Source organism: Lepus europaeus, chromosome 2 (assembly GCF_033115175.1).
Source record: "Lepus europaeus isolate LE1 chromosome 2, mLepTim1.pri, whole genome shotgun sequence".
NCBI lineage: Eukaryota > Metazoa > Chordata > Mammalia > Lagomorpha > Leporidae > Lepus > Lepus europaeus.
In genome coordinates, this window is record NC_084828.1 from 32936726 (window position 1) to 32954576 (window position 17851).

Below are 17851 nucleotides of genomic sequence, written 5' to 3' on the forward strand. Positions count from 1 at the left end.
CAGCTTTCCCCGTCTTCAGCAGGTATTCCCACTGGAACAGCTGATAGCTTTGTCTATGGCTATCTTTACTGCTCTTTACTTATGCTAAGCTGATCTCCTCCAGAACAATGGCTTTGACATATCCCATCCAATTTAGGGCAATTCCAATTTATCAATCCAGCCTCTATTTTTCTTAACTTCAGACTGAATAGACAATGGCTTATTCCACCTTTTAAATCCATATGACTATGTCAGGGATCCCTGGGATCACTCACTGGTTCATTAGAAGAAACTATGAGACTTGGCATATGATCATATCCATGGTTACAACTTATTATGCTGAAGGATACATAGGAAAATCAGCAAAGAGAAAAGATGCATGAGTGAAGTCTGAGGAAAAACATGTCAAAGCTCCAGAAAGTTCTATCCTCTCTTCTTAGAGTCACACGGAACATGTTTAACTCCCTCAGCAACGAGTGGCACCATGTGTGAAGTGCTGTCTCACTGGCAAGATCATTAGAAACCCAGCATCCAGGGTTTTGTTGGAGGCTGTCCAAGTAGGCAACTTTTTCTTAAGGAAAGCAGGTGTTCAGCATAAGCCATACTGCTGTCTGAACAGTTTGGACAAACTGAATCCATTTATCAGTTAGAACAGTGGGGATTGCCTTAAAATTCAAGCTCTAGACACCAGGCAAACACCATCCTGGGAATAGGCCTTCTAAAATCCACAATCAGATCTGCAATAATAATTATTTCTTGCATAATAATATATATGGGAGTTCTCAAAAAGTTCATAGAAAATGCTTATTATTTTTTAATTCTATTGTTTCACAAACTTTTTGAAGGGCTCTCATAGATATTTCTAATTTAGCAAGCAAATTCCTTTACCTGTTCTAGTCTTTCCTAAGTTGTAATGTCTCAATATATAGCAACTCATTTACCTCACTACCTAAGCAAGAAAAATCTGAAAGCATTCCTTGACTCATATCCTCCTCTCTGACTCCCTCAGTCCATCAGTGTGTACTGCTTTTCCTTTTCTGGAATTTCTTTTTTTATTTTAATTTAAAAGCCAGAGCTTATTCACTCCCCAAATGCCCACAACAGCCATAGCTGTTGCGAGGCAAAGCCAGGAGCTCAAGACTCAATCTGGGTCTCCCATGTGGGTGGCAGTTACTCAATTACTTGATCCATCACCCTCTGCCTGCCACAGTGTGCATGATTAGGGAGCTAGATCAGAAGTGAAGTAGCCAGGACTTGAATCAGGCACTTTGCAGTGGGAGCTGGGCATCACTAGTGGCAGCTTAACCTGCTGCATCACCAGGCCTTGCTCCTGTTGTCTCTTTTTTCAACCAGAGCCAGAATTTGAATGCTTCCTGTCCCCCTCATCACAACAACTTCAATTAGGGGCCCTTGGTCTCTTGGCTGGCTCATCTCAACAGACTTCTAAGTGGTGTTCCTCCTTCTGCTCTTTTTCTTCTTTATTCTGCAGAGTGGTACCTGTAAAGCTCCAGTCTAATTATATCACTGCTCAAAACCTTCCAAAGGCTTCCTTCATCATTCAGGATAAAAGGTAAGATCCCCATCAGGTTCCATAAAGTCATTCAAGATCTGGGCCACCTTCTGACCTTTCAGAACTCAGTCTTCTCACGGTTCGCCTCTGTCACTGTGCGTTCATGTGACCTGACTCCTTGCCGCAGGCCCTCAAAGATGCCTGGCACACTGCTGGCTAGCAACGCTTGCCCTACCTCTTCCCTCCCACTGAAATAGATATCACCTCGGCTTCCTTCGGAACTTTCTTCAGGACTTTGCTCCTACTTCACTCATATTTATCACCAATATTTCCCCTAATCACTTGTCATGTTAGAGCAACTTCCAGTTCTCCAGGCTGGCACTCATTTACCTTGCTGTACTTTGCTCCTAAGCACTGATTATCTTTTAACCTGTCTTGTATTTATCCATTTATTATTATTTCTACCCTGTTGGTGTCATCATAGCAGAGACTTTGTCTTGACTTTTGCTCTATCTGCCACAGTCCTCCTACAACTATTTGGCATATAGTAGGTGTTCAGTAAAATTCAGATGAAATGTGTTCAGATAATTCAGGATTGATTACATATTCATGAATTAAATAGTTCTTAAAAATTCTAAAAACTTTAAAGTATTTTTAATACAAAATGTATCATCACAACATGATTAAAAATCTGTTTCCTTTGTATGACAACTAGAGGTAAAATAATGTTCCTTTTAAGAAGGTGGCACACTGTATTTCATCATGAGCCTGTAAAACCTTGCATACAGATATTATAAAAATGCTTCCTTTTTATATAAACATTACAAACATATATATTTTTATGTCTCATATATAGTGGTATTATGTTATATATAAATATAGTGATTTTATATGTGTGTGTATGTGCACATGCACAGACATACAATTTTGCTACTTTGGCTGATAAAGTTCAATCCTCTAAAGGTCATGGCTAAGAAACATAATGAAAGACTATCCATTTATTTTCTAAACATACATTTAGGCAAAACTTCCTGGATTTCAGTCATGATGACTGGTACTTTCCAGCTGTGTGGACTGGTGCAAATTACTTAAAACCTTTTTTTCTGCATTGTGGTAATGATAAAACACCCATGCTTTTTATGTTATAGAATGTTTCAAAGGTTAAGTAAAATAAATACTGTGATGAATTTGATGGGTCCACTTGACTGGGTAAAGGGATATCCAGGTCCGTGGTGACACATTATTGCTAGCTGTGTGTGTGTGAGGGTGGTTCCAGAAGAGAGTAGCATTTGAGCCAGCAGACCAAGTAAAGAAGATCTAAGGGTACATCATCTAAATCCGCTGAGGGCCTGCATAGAACACAGAGGTAGAGGCGGGTGAATTCGCTCTCCTTGCTGCAGCTGAGATACCCAGCTTCTCCTGCCCTTGGATTTCAGGGCTCCAGGTTCTTGGGTTTTTAGATTAGGATGGAATTATATGATTGGCTTCCTGGGTCTGCAGCTACTGACAGCAGACCCTGGACATCTTGGCCTCCATACCTACATGAGCCAATTCCCAGAATAAATTCCCTCTTTATCATTCTATCTAGCCTATTATTCGGTTTCTCTGGAGAACCCTGACTTAATGCAATTAATTTGATGTTAGCACACTGCTTAGTACACAGTTGGCATCTGTAAATTTTTCTTTTTTTATTTTGACAGAGTTATAAACAGTGAAGAGAGAGACAAAGAGAAAGATCTTCCTTCCGTTGGTTCACTCCCCAAATGGTCGCTACGGCTGGTGCTGCACCAACCCAAAGCCAGGAGCCAGGTGCTTCTTCCTGGTCTCCCATGCAGGTGTAGGAGCCAAAGCACTTGGGCCATCCTCCACTGCCCTCCTGGGCCACAGCAGAGAGCTGGACTGGAAGAGGAGCAACCAGGACTAGAACCTGGTGCCCATATGGGATGCCAGTGCTGCAGGTGGAGGATTAACCAAGTGAGCCACGGTGCCGGCCCTGGCATCTGTAAATTTATGTATAAATTACAATTTACATTTGTACCACAGACAAACCAAACAAATGCCCATATACCAAATAAAATTTTCAACAAGGAACTTCCCTATACTTGTGTAGCAGAACTTTCATAGCGGAACAGATGCTTTATTTACCTGTGAGGAAGAAAGAGAAAACCCACAAACCCAACTTACTTCATTATGAGTGGGCTGATGAAGGCCAAAACATCAGCAAACACTTTGAATAAAGCAACTTGAATCAAGACAGACTTAAATGTGTTCCACAGTGCATAAAGTAGAGATGGTTTTCTGGCATGCAACTCTTTATGAATAGAAGCCTATGCAATTAAAGAAAATACAAACAGTAAGAATCTGAGCAAGATTACCATGATTAAAAATCAAATACATGCAAATTACCCACAAAACTAGCAGTTTCTGCATTTCAAAGGTAATGCATAACAAAAAGAGAATATATTCAGTTAACTTTGAAAATATAACCCTTATCATTGATATAGTTATATACCCAGATTGGTTGGTATTACTTATATTACATGTCATAAAACGACAGGAGCTTAACATACAATATTGTATTTTAAAACTTTGGTGAGTTTTAAAGCTATTTAATTAATACTGATACAGTTTTTTAAATTACCAAATAATACTTTCTCTTTGGAAGTCTAGGGGACATATATATGTTTGCATACACAATGCCAGATGAGGACTTGCTTCCCTAAACTTTTGGCTGACCACCATATGATTTACTTTGATAATGACACATGCTCTGAGATACAGAAGTCATCTTTATCATGATGAGTAAGACTCCAAAGATATGTACGAATGCAAAGATCAACACATGTGCTCTGAAATAATCTGAAGACAGAAACATGCTTAAACGACAATGAACTGTGCTATGGAAATGACTTACCATGTCGCATGTTTTAGAGATTTTCTATATTAATAACAATCATGGCTCATATTTGGAAAAAGCTTTATCTAACTTTAGGTAGTAATTAAGTACTTTATGATTTAACATTATTTACCTGTGCTTTTTGTCTTTCTTGATGCCTTAAAACTTCCTTCCTCCATTGTTTTTCAAAGATGGGACACACAGTATAAGAGGAATCACTTTCGTTTAGTTCAAAAAGATCTTCTCTTTCCAAAGGTTTTTTATAGCCTAAGATAATTATTCTGAAAGAGTAAGTTAAACAATTTATCCAAATTTAAAAATCAAGTTAAGAATAATTTTATGTGTTTATTTCATTCCTTGATTTATGCATTATTTTATCAAACAACACAAGGACTAGATTGTGTGTTTTAAAATATCATGCAATTTCATCCCAGAGTTAAATAATGTGCAATAATCCTTGCAGTTTTTAGAAGGTCTGTTAACATAGCCAATTATTCAGTGATACACTAACTCCACTTACTCATCTCCTATTTGGGAAATGTACCACTCCCCTACTCCACCTCCCCTCCCCTATTGAAGTTAAACAGCAAACTCTTACTTAAGTTGTTCACTCAGCCACCCAAGAACCTATATTTGTTTTTAGGCTTCTATCAGAGGAAAAATGAATCCAAGTTCTACATTTGCAACGTCCCTCTGTTCCCCTGGGATTTCCCATACCCTTTGCCACTTGACATTATAGATCAACCAACTAAGGGCAGGGTATCTACCCAACCCATAAACTTTGAGATGAGCTCTGTGACTTACTCTACCAAACAGAGGTGAAAGTACCATTTTTGAGTTGATGCTTTAAGAACCATGGCAAATTTCTGCTACATTCTGGGTATCTGCACTCCTTTCTATTCGAAGAGCTTGTCCCCAGGGTCACTGTGAATAATATTGTGAGAACCATGGGTCTAAAATGGGAGAGAAACTAAGGTGTATGACTTAGTCATCGCACAAAAGGTATTGTTGGGGACAAGGATCACGTATGTCCAGTCATCTCTCTGTGCCACCATCTTCCTACTCACAGGGAGCTGATATTTACTCAGTTGAAAATCTCTTGAACTCAGGGTAAATTTATCCAACCACAGAGCCATGACTTATGATTGGGCTATACCAATCGTGGCAACTTCATTCCCCCTTGCTTGGAATTAATAATATACTGATACCTAAAAAGAAATCTGCTGGGGAGAACTTTGTTTTCCACTAGATATTAAGGGGAGAAATGTTTTGCCTCACTTCCCCTTCCTGTTCCTCCTCCTACATGCAAGAAGATATGATTCTCTGAGATACAGAAACCATGTGCTGATTTCAACAACTCTTCCAAAGCTAATGTGCTAATGTAATTTGATTGTCGTTGTTAACAGCATTAAGAAATAGGGCCTTTAAGAGGTGAGGAGGACATGAGTGCTCTGTTGTCAATGAAGGAACTGATTCTGTTATTACTGGGACATCAGTTAACAAGGAGTGGGTACTTGATGAAAAGAATGCATTTGACGGCATTTCTTTTTTTTTTTTTTTTTTGACTGGTATTGTGACACAGCAGTTAATTACCTGCAAAAGCCTGCATCCTGTGCTAGCTCTGATCTAACTTCCAACTATCATGCCTGGTAAAGCAGTGGGTGATGGCCTAAGTGTTTAGGCCCCAGCCACCCGCAAGGAAGGCCTGGATTGAGTTTCAGGCTTTTGGCTTCAGTCTGGCCTAGCCTGGGCCATTGAGGCCATTTTGGGAAATGAATCTGTTGATGGAAGATTCTCTCTCTCTCTCTGCCTTTAAAATAAATAAATAAATGAATATTTAAAAATCTTTAAATAAATAATGAGCCCAGAATTGTGGTGCAAACTTGCTTCAAATTCCATAACCAAAAAAAAGCAAAAAATCTTCCAAACCCCTGCAAAAATGCTGTGTTTGTTTATGCCATTCCTTGACTGAACATTGCTTTCTGCAATACATATGATCAGATATTGCTCTCTATAACCAAGGTGTATCTTCATGCAGTGGGTGACCAAGCTCACAGCGATGGTACATGCAGCAGATTAAACCACTGGCAACACCACCATCCCATATCAGAGTACTGATTTAAGTCACAGCTGCTCCGCTTCTGACCCAGATCCCTGTTAATGTGTCTGCGCAGGCAGCAGCTGATGGTCCAAGTTCTTGAGCCTCTGCCATCCATGTGGGAGACCTGGATGGAGTTCCTGGCTCCTGACTTCTGCCTGATACAGCCAGGCTGTGGTGGCCATTTGGGTAGTGAATCAGTGGATAAAAGATTCTCTCTCTCTCTCTCTCTCTCTCTCTCCTGCCCATCCCTCTATCTCACTCTCCCTCTCTCTCTCTCTCTCTCCTGCCCATCCCTCTATCTCACTCTCTCTCTCTCCCCTCCCTGCCTCTGTCCTAGTGCCTTTCACAACATAAATAAATAAATCTTCAAAAGGACATAAGAAAAGACCTCTGACTTTGTAGACTGAGTTCTTTCCAGGATAGAGCATTGGCTATGGAGATCATAATCAAGCATTACTCCACTCCAAACTGAGATTCCTTTCATTGTTACTGTTTTTGAATACTCTCAATTGATGGACCCTCGGATCAATTTAAACCCTAGGGTAACAAGAGTCTGGGTTCTGCTTTACTTTCATTATAATAAATAGTATCATGCCATCATTCATATGTAACAAAAAGGCTTAATGTAGGAAGAAAGGACCTTCTGTGAGCATATTTCGGTTGGCTCTAGTACGTTGGATACTTTCCTGCAACACACTTTTAAAAACATATTAAGTAATAAACTCCTTTCATGTCATATTAAGTCGTTCTACTCCATTCTATAAAATAAATATTCATTTTTGAAATAAGATTGCATTGATTTTCACAAAAGCATTTTTAATAACACTTACTGCCTCAGCATCTTGTGTTAGAACTGTGCAAAACTCAGCAGTTTTGGTTCAGGGATAAGTGACCCTCGCTTTCATGCTGAGTCTCCAAAGAATGCAGCATGTAGAAGTGACACCTAAGCACCCTCTCATGGCTCGGTGATGGAACTGCCTTGATTTCTCTTTTTGCAGGTGTGAGCTCTCCCTCCCCATCTTTTGCTCTCTTGTGGTAGAATTAAATACTCTGATCATATGGGTTAGTGTTATCTTCCCAAATGAGAGGTTGGGAAAAGACAAAGCAAAGAAGCAGCATTTTTTTTTTTTTAAATCTTACAAGAAGACTTTTTTTGGAAACAGCTAAGACCAAAAACAGACCCCACCAATGAGTGACATGCAGCATATACCAGTCTTGTAAACTTCTGTGCTCTATTCCTTAAGTAATCATACTCTCTTCTCATACTCTCTACTGCAGGCAGAATTGTATGAATTTCTCATTTTTATAGGCAGTTGAACATCAAAAGCCCCAAAGACTGGTCACAAAAAGCAATGCCAACTTAAATGGCAGACAGTGCCTTGAAAAGTAATACTTCCATTCTGTTTTTAATTGTGCTACCCTAGAAACAATTTTGTATATATTTATCATTGGCAAGTATGCATAAATATATCATTCAGTTGCTATGAAGAGAAGACAAAAACAGTAACACTCAGCTTGGATTAAGAGGTAAAATATAACTTTTGTAGATGAACAATATTTGAACAAATGAAAAGGATCGCTTTTATTAATATTAGTGAATTCTAAAAATATTTCTTGAAATGTATGATTGTATTGTGGCAAAGGAATGGAGTTGGATGATCCAAAAGTCATACAATGGGACAAGTAAACGTATGTATTTTATTAATGTATGACTAAAGGTAGAACAAACTGAATAGTATATACCTGGTTAAAATAATGACCCAGTTGTGACCGATTAAAATTTTAATTAGATTTTTTTCCATGTATATCAAGGGGATTATTTTATGACCAGGATCATTTTACCCTGATGACAGATTCCATTTGCTAATAAGGGCTTGGTAATTATTCGATCATCAAAATGATCTAGACACCTACTGCCTTAGGAATTAAGACTCATAAGAATATAATTTCTTAATTATTGTATCATTTGAGCATATCTTAATAGAATTATTCATTTAATTATAGGAGCTTGAATTTGGTCTAGGATATAATTTCTGACTTTGTCTGTAACTCCAAAAACAGATTCTGAAATACAATTAACCGTTGTCTTCAAGGGAACATTCTCTTAAACAGTTATGTTTTAACTGCAACTGTTCAATCAACAGATAAGAAATCAAATTAGGTTCATGGCAATGTCAGTTCCAGATAACAACATGCTATGAAAATATTTCTTATCTTTGATATTCAACAATTATAGCTTGTTGGTTTGCTTGATTGAATTAAGATATAGATTTTTAAGGTGAGATATTGCCAGATTTTTAAATTTCCTATTTTAAAACTCAACCTTACTTGTTGAATTTACATTCAGTTCATTAATTTAGCATTCCTGAAAAGAGTTTTTTCAATATCTAAACTACATGTACACAGTTTATATAATGTGATGAAGTTTTAAAGTTATATACTTTTGTGTATATTTTGTTTTCATTATTTAAACTCTGTTACCTAACATTTTATACTGACCACTGAATATTTTTATAGAGAGGGTAGATATCATTATTTGTTAATACTTGGATAAAACAGAACACAGGATTGGAAAAATATGTATATATAATCAAAATCATTCATTGTAAATAGTTTACATTTATTTAATTTCAATCTAGTGTCCCTTTCTCCTAGTGTACAGCCTAATGGTACATATTGGTGTAAAATTTTGCCACTTTCTTTAAGTGATTCTTAGATTTGTATAACATGGAATTCTTCTAATTTGACCTCATCTGCCCATGTATGCATGCATGTGCATGGATATGTATATAATTTATATATATATAAATATATATATTATATCATAATTTAAATATATGTAATTTAAGGTGTTTTTCTAATAATCATCAATTATCTTACATTGCTAAATTTAATGGAGCATATTCAATTCTTACTTAATTTACTCCTTTTTGATTATTGAAAGTTTCTTTTTTCTAAGCTGTCAGTCACACTGTTTTCTGTATATTTCTCTTACATTCTGAATACCTTACTAACTGTCTTTGTAGATTTCCCCTCCTCTTACCATTTAAATACTGAGATTTCTAATGATATATTTGCTAATCTTATTCAACTGGACCATCTCATTCTTTCTCATGGCTCCAACTACTGACATACATAGTCAATGACTCTCCATCTACATTTATAGATCAAAGTTTTATCCTCAGTCTGATCACTAAATGTCCAAATTCTTGCTCCTATGATACTTCATAGGCAACTTAAATTGAAGCTTTTCCAAATGGAACCAACAATTTTTTTTTTACCATACCTCAACCTTATAGCTATGTGAACTGGAAAGTTACATTTATCCTTTTGTTTCCTAGTTCCTCAATGTCTTGAACCAATCAACTCTCTTCTATATAGTACCTTCCCCTTCATCATTCTCCATCATTATCATAGATCAGATTGTGACCTGGAGTCTCTTAGGACACCCAGAGGCTCTTTTCCTGATTCTCCCTATCCCCATTTCCATCTTCAAAATTCTATCTGTACCAGATTGCAAAGGTGAGCTTCTGAAACCACTATGATGACCTCACTGCTCTATTTACATTTCTTCAGCGATAGAGGCATGTTCTAGAGACTCCTCATGATCTCCCCCTCCATCTCAATCTCCTGCCATCCAGCCCTTTGGTGTTGGACAGGTCAGAGCTGTCATACTTTTCAGCTCATCACATGGCATTTGCTGGATGAGGAATGCCACCTGACACTCCCACACATCTTCAAATATTGGGTTAAAGCATTGGTTCTTGTGAAATTTTCCCCAATTTTGTCAACCTGGTTAAATGACACTCCTAAAAATATGTGTTTCTCAATCATGCTTATGTTGTTCTTATGGTCTTTGGTAATTGATATTTTACTTTTTGATCTTTTTAATTCTACCATGAATTTCTACAAAATGTAAATTAAATTGCTTATTTCTGTGTTTTTAAAGATTTGTCATGTTCAGGGCATTTAGTACCCATTTTTTAAGGGTTCATATACTCTTGAAAATATCTACAGGTCAATTTTGGTAATTGTTTCTACTGAACATAGAATAAGAAGACAAATTTAATTTTTTATTTTAAGAATTTTCTGTTGCAATGGAAAAATAAATACATTTCTAAAGTAACAAAATAAGAAGAAATATTCAAGTCTTCTAATCTCATTTTTAGAAATTATTTACTTTACTTATTTGAAATTCAGAGAAGATAGAGTGCACTTTCATCCACTGGTTCACTCCCCACATACCCACAAGAACTGGTGCTGGGTCAGGCTGGAGTCAGAAGCCAGAATCTCAATCCAAGACTCACAGGTAGGTGGCAGGGACCCAAGTTTTATTTGTGATATCATCTTCTGCCTCCAAGGATACACATTGGCATGAAGCTGGAATTGAGAATAGAGCCAGGACTTGAATCTATCAGTTGGGCTCGAACCAGGCCAAAACCAAAAGCCAAGAACTCTATCAGGGTTTCTCATGTGAGTGGCAAGGTCCCAAGTAACTGAGCCATAGTCTTCTGCCTCCCAAGGTGTGCATTAGCAGGAAGCTGGATCAGAAGTGGGGCTGGGACTCAAATCCAGATAATCTGGTATGAGAAGCAAGCATTCCATATGGCATCCTAATTGCTGTGCCAAATGCTCACCATCTAATAGGATTTAATTCCTGTGCTGAAGTCCAAGGTTACAATCAATCATCTAAAGAATGTATGAGCCCTTACTGTACATTATGAATGATTATAATTTGAGATAATCCAGAATATATGTCTGATAAAATGATTAATTATGGATATGTGTGCATGTGTTTTCATGGTAGCATATATATATATATATATATATATGTATATGTATATAAATGCATTTCTAGTAATCAGTAACATGACATAGCCAAAAAAAGGAAGAAGAAAAGAAACCATAAAATGTGGACTCAAAAGAAACTGCTTATAATACAGACTTGTCCCCACTGCGTATCCATGGACAAATTCTATCTCTTGAGGTGGACCTTTGGCATAGCCATTGAGACATGGCTTGGTATGCTTGCATCCTATAATGGAGTGCTTGTGTTTGAGTCCTGGCTCCCTTCTTGATTTCAGCTGCCCGTTAATGCACACCGTACAACATAGCAGATGTTGGCGCAAGTACTTGGGACCCTGCCACACACATATGAAACTTAGATCGAGTGTTGTACTCCTGGCTTCAGTCTGGCCCAGCTCCTCCTGTTGCAGGCATTAGAGAAGTAAACCAGTAGATGGGAGATCTCTCTCTCTCTCTCTCTCTAAACAACAACAAAAAAAATCTTTCTCTGCTTGAGTCTTAATTTTCTAATCTGCAAACGCAAATATCAGAGATCTTTGGGGAGACATCAATGAAATAATATACCTAAAATGGGTAGCACATGATGCTAAATCGGAAGTTCACTTTTCTGTCCCTTCCTAGTGCCACTAGGACACAAATCCTATAAAGGAACACCCACATTGGAGGAACCTTAGTACTCTTATCTGTGAAGTCAGACTGTTATTACCTTGATTCCTGCGTAATAAGTCATCAGAGAAAAAATATGTACAAGGTCATATTGTAACAATATAAATACTTATATTAAAGGGATTACATTCAGGTGTCATTTCATTTGACATCTTCCTCAGCGTGCTATAATTCAAGTAAACTCATAAAGATCCTACCTGCTGAACCAGGAATATGTCACCTTACTGAAGAGTGAAGCACTTTTCTCTGGACTGCATTTCTACAAAGAAAAATATGTCAAGTAGTACATGAAGTAAATGCCTTTCATTTATACTTGAAATATCTTTGTCAGTAGATGAAAAGAATACAAGAAATAATTTATTTGATTAAATGTTACAAATATGTTGATATTATAATGTTTAAGGAATACAATAAGTGAAGATATTATTAGATGGTGGATGCCCTAGAGGAATTTTCAGATTTCTCATAACATTATGACTGAATACATAGCAATAATCATGTTGGAGGAGAAAATCATTTCTAAAGTGCCTTCTGCTCCCTCTTTCTCTCGCCAGATTCTTGAACTTATTAACACACGCCAGGAATTCACAATTAATACAATTATATGACAGTCCATCACATAATGGAATTAAATGATAATGCTTATACAAAAAGTTAATAGAAATAGAATTAAAAGACAAGTTTATTTTAATGCAAAAAATCGGAAATCCTTGCATAGTTTTCTCACAATATGCATTTTCCATGAACTTTTGGAAGATTTCTCATATGTATGTGATCTCAAAATTTTTGTACAAAAGTAATCTTATTTTGAAGTACTACTCTCCTTGAAATTTTTGAAACATCTTCTGTAAACATATATTTGCATACATATATAAATATGTAATTTGGCCTATATATAATTTGGCCTGTATATAATTTACATTTGAAACACCTTAATTGATAAATTAAAGATAGTTTTTTATTTTTCTAAAAAATAGAAACAAAGAGACTATAATAGATATCTGGTGTACTTCTATGTAAGTATTCACATATTTTTGTAATTATGAACACAATTCTGTATTTATCACAATGACATATTATTCAGGAGAGGGTATGTAACATTTCCATAAGATTCCTGCTGGCTTAGTTAGTACAGACAAGCAACAAAAGAGTTTAAAAAGGGAAGGCCTCCAAATAAATCATTTTGATTTTTAGAGTCAGCATCAATCTGTTTTATTTTCAAATGCAGAACTGACCACTAAGTTAAACTTGATTGTTAGTAATTGCCCCACATTTAGCAATTTTTGATTTGATTCTCTCCAACCCAAGTCAAAATCCACACTCACAGTTCAAAGTGCTTACCACTTTTTAAAAGCTCTGAACCTAGATGAAATGAATACACAAAACTCCATCCTACACACCAAAATGTCCTGAGTATGTAAGAGACATCATGATATTCTATTCCAAATCTGTTCTTTTTTTTTATGCCAAATGATAAAGACATCATTTGAAATACATTTATTTTGCCAAAGTGGAATCAATCTGTCTTTATAGGATTTCTGCAAAAATTAATACAATGACAAATATAAAACATTTATCAATCATCAGAATAACACTACCACTCTAATACATAAACTAAGATATTGTCATCACTATGATTATCAAATATATTCTTGGGAAAATAAGTACACACCTTATGGGGGACGATGTTCTGAAAATTCACTAATAGCCTAGAAGACAGATCTTATGACATGTACTCAAATGTCACATTTGATAATTTGCCACCAATGAAAGGATCTTATTCACATGCAAAACACACATTGTGTGTGTGTGTGTGTGTTGTGGGGATCTTATTCACATGCAAAACACACATTGTGTGTGTGTGTGTGAGGATCTTATTCACATGCAAAACACACATTGTGTGTGTGTGTGTGTTGTGGGGGACAAACTGCAAATCACTGCAAACCCATTGCAGCTTTCCACATCAAGTAGTAGAATGCAGAGGCAGCCATGTGGCCTAGCCATTAAGATGCTGGCTGGGACATCGCAACCCATACTGGATGCCTGGGTTTGAGTCTCTGAACCCAACTTTCAATTCCAGCTTCCTGTTAATGCATGCCCTGGGAGGAAGCAAGTGATGGCTCAAGTGACTGGATCCCACATGGAAGACTTGCATTGTGTTCAGGCTCCTGGCCTGGCCCAGCCTCAACTGTAGAATGCAATTGGGCAGTCAACCAGCATATGAGAGCATTTATATTCCTCCCCACCCCACACCCACCCCAAGAGTAGAATAAAATCTTTCTTTTTAAAGAGAAGAAGTAGAATCTGTTTCCTGTTTCTTGGATGGGGGCAGGCAGAATGCCTCATTTTGATCATGAACATGCAACAGGAAGGACATTAAAAGGGCTCCAATTCCACTCGGAATGCTGAGAGCAGAGAGCACCATGTGCCTGAGCTCAAGCTAGCCTATTAAAGGCTGATAGATCATCTAGAGAGAACCCAGGGTTTCATTGACAGTCTGTCACCCTGCCCAACAACTTGAAAATGGGACATACAAGTAAGATGATCTTAGGCTATCCATCCACCTGCCAACCTGCCAGCTGATTGTAGAGGCAAAAGAAAGCTCAGCAGGTATTGGCCAGGCTGATCCAACCAAGACATAATCCAACAGATAGGAGAATCATGAGCTGAAGAAAGTTATGGGACAGTGGAAGTACAGGCCCAAGGGGAAGGAAAACTGCCTAGCAATCACAAAGGACTTACATTTGTTAGTCACAATGTGCCAGATTTTATACAGTAAATACATCTCACTACATATAACATACCTCTATAGCGTGTCATCCTCATTTTATAGGTAAGGAATGTAAGGTCCAGAGTTTCAGAAACTTGCCTAAAATCTTCCAAGCAGTGTAAAACATGCCAGTGTTGTGGCACTGCAGGTGAGGCCATTGTCTGTGACGCTGGCATCCCATATGAGTGCCAGTTCATGTTTCAGTTGCTCTACTTTTCATCTTGCTCCACGCTAATGCACCTGGGAAAGCAGTGAAGGACGACCCAAGTGGCTGGGCCCCTGCACCCACATGGGAGACTCACTGGAAGCTTTCAGCTCATGGTTTCATCCTGGCCCAGCCCTGGCAGCCATTTGAGGAATGAAAGAGCATATGGAAGATCTCAATCTCTCTCTCTCTCTCTCTTTCTCTCTCTCCTCTCTCCCTCTCCCCTCTCCCTGTAACTTTACCTTTCAAACAAATAAATACGTCTTTAGAAACAAAAAAAGAAGAAATGTAAAAGACTGGATCTAATTCAGTCAGTTCATTGTATTTTCTATTCATAATTCCATACTCTCAACTCTGTACATATTTCACACTGTTTTCTACTACTTAGAACATTTCCTCTTACCTACTTGCTTCAACTTCACTTTTTCAAGCTCTTGGGCTTCAATCCTAAATAGGATTTTCTGCTTGCTCTCTCATTCTTGCCTCCAAGACCCAGATACCAGTTCTGTGTCGCCATAGCAATTTCAATTTCTATTTCAGGGACTCCTTGAGATCTTCACACAGTGAATTTGCCATCAACTATCTCATTTCTGAGCAGGTGCCTCTCTTCCATGTGAGTTATTGTGACTTGAGGACACAAACTCTAATTCATTTCTGTAGCTTCAATTTTATCCCAAGCTTATCTCATAATAAGGATGTTTTGGATGAATGAATGAATGAATGAATGAACTTATGGATGCTAAGCACTAGCAACAAAAAGTATTTGGAAGCATTCTATTCACAGGTCACCATGCTATCTATGGAAACATAATCCAAAAGACACATTCTTAGGGTATAGGTTACATAGGGTTCTTTTTAAACCTAAGATTATTAAATCAAAACTATAATTTCAGCTACAAAATGTAACAATACAAGTTTTTCAATAAACTTTGAATCCATCAAGATTTTTTAAAGTTTTTCTTCAAACAAGAAAAAAAGAGAGAATCCAATTAACATAAATATTTTCAATCCTGTCTCAGTAGATTCCTTACCTATGAAGTCTATTAAGGTTGAATAATCATCAAGGAAATAAACCTTGCTCAAACCCTGAAGGAAGAACCGAGTGGAATTTTGAGGGAGGAAATTGTTGGAGTTTTACAATTTCCTAACCTACAAGTTGTAATATCCTGCCTTTGGAGATCTACCATTATACCAGTTTACCTGACTTGCCCAGCCATCTCTACTGTATGTATATAAGGAAGATCATCTTGATGGGGATTTTTCACATTTTCAAGGGACTTAATCCCAGTATTTTATAGATTTTTTAGGAGGACTTTGAACATAATTTACTTTTAATGAAGCTTATAGTTTTGCTTTGGATGTGATCAGAAAAACAGCTATCATGTGTATTTGACACTTGGAGTCACTACCAAAAGTCAGGATTAGAGCAATATCCTCTGAATCTGACATGTTTTTATTTTTATTTGCCAGGACTACAGGAACTGTGTGTGTTAAACCATGTCTTGTATAGAAATTACAAGTAAAACAAATGGAACTTTTGTTAGGAAAATTGCTGGTAACACACAACTGAAGGGCTCATTTCTCTGACTGCTACGTTTGCACATGACTCTTACTGTGGAAGAAGCAGAAGTCATCACCCGGCAGAGTAAAGCAATTGTCTACAGTGCTTAGATTGCCCCAGACCTCACTGTCCCATGATCCGTGTTAGTTAACACCCCGTTTTTGATCGGAATAGCTCATGAAGTTTTAACGGGATCTCACACTGGTTGTAGAATTCCACTCCAACCTCTACCCCTTCAGGAATGACAGATGCATTCATTCTCTCAAATGCTTGTTTCTAGCTACCTGGGAATGAGTTATGTCTTCAAAGATGACTCCTTCTCAGCTCCAACCAGCACCAAGAACTAAGATCCCACAGCTCAGGTTTCACACCATCCTGGAGACTCTGTGCGTGGGGTGTGTGTGTGTGTGTGTGTGTGTGATTTCTACTGAAACTAAGTCATCAGGTCATGCCCAGGTTCCTGGCTTCCACTGCCCCACGCAGAGTGGCAGAGTGGCTGGAGACTTGCCCTGCCTCTCCCCCAGCAGGAATAGTGAAGGAGTTTTACCTGCGCATCCAGTCCCCCGGCCACCTGCTGGTAGGAGCTCTGGGAGCCCCACCTCAGCGGGTTGGAAAACATGGTCCGCGGGGCGCCCTGAAACCGGCGACCGATGGAGAGAGCTGTTGCTGCGACGGTCACTTCGCCAAGCCGGGAACCATCAGCCCGGCAGGTGGGAGGAGGCGCGAGGCGAGTCAGCTGTCACCCTGCCTGCTCTCTGCCCGTCAGCTGGCGCGCCAGGGGCGGGGTGTGGGCGGGAGGAGGGAGGACCCCTCTCGAGTCAGAGCGCCCCTCCCTAGCGACGAGAAGTTTGCACTTGGCGTAGTAGTTCTTACCTTTTACATTTCCTGGGCTGTTCTGTTAGAAAAAAATCCCTGGCCCTCTTATGATTGAGGCGCAAAACCCATTCCTCTCTGGGATGTCATTTCTCTGACTGCAAACAGAATGCTACAGCTGTGTCCTACAGAAAATTGTAAAGGACAAGAAGTGTCAGTAGAATGTGGGAGAAAAAAATTTCTTACAATACCCTTCACGTTAAAAACAAATGAAATACCTTAAAATTAGAAAACTATTTTTTCCTTCATTAGAGAAAAATATTTGTCAAGTCGAAAAGATAAACATTTAATATCTTAGCGAAATACAACTCATCCTATACACAGTAAACTTACTGTTAAAAGAACTGCAAATACTTCTCAGATTCTTGGAATCTGGGAACAGCATTATTGAAAGTAACTACTCCATGAAAACACTCTTACCTAAAGACCTAGTGGCCACAATTGTGATAGATTGGTCTGGAAGACAAGACAGTGACTCAATTAG

At 38.1% G+C, this 17851-nt stretch overlaps 1 protein-coding gene across 1 annotated transcript in view; it reads right to left on the reverse strand.

The window, feature by feature from the left end:
* LOC133750704 (multidrug resistance-associated protein 1-like) overlaps window positions 1-17113 on the reverse strand; it is a 102122-nt gene extending 85009 nt beyond the window's left edge. The window contains exons 1-4 of the mRNA XM_062180355.1: window positions 17042-17113; window positions 12156-12217; window positions 4519-4666; window positions 3674-3816 (exon numbers count right to left, since the gene is read on the reverse strand). Of these exons, the coding sequence (XP_062036339.1) occupies window positions 3674-3816; window positions 4519-4666; window positions 12156-12217; window positions 17042-17113 (425 nt within the window). The remainder of the gene's footprint in view (window positions 1-3673; window positions 3817-4518; window positions 4667-12155; window positions 12218-17041) is intronic.
* Between the last annotated feature and the right edge of the window lie 738 nt (window positions 17114-17851).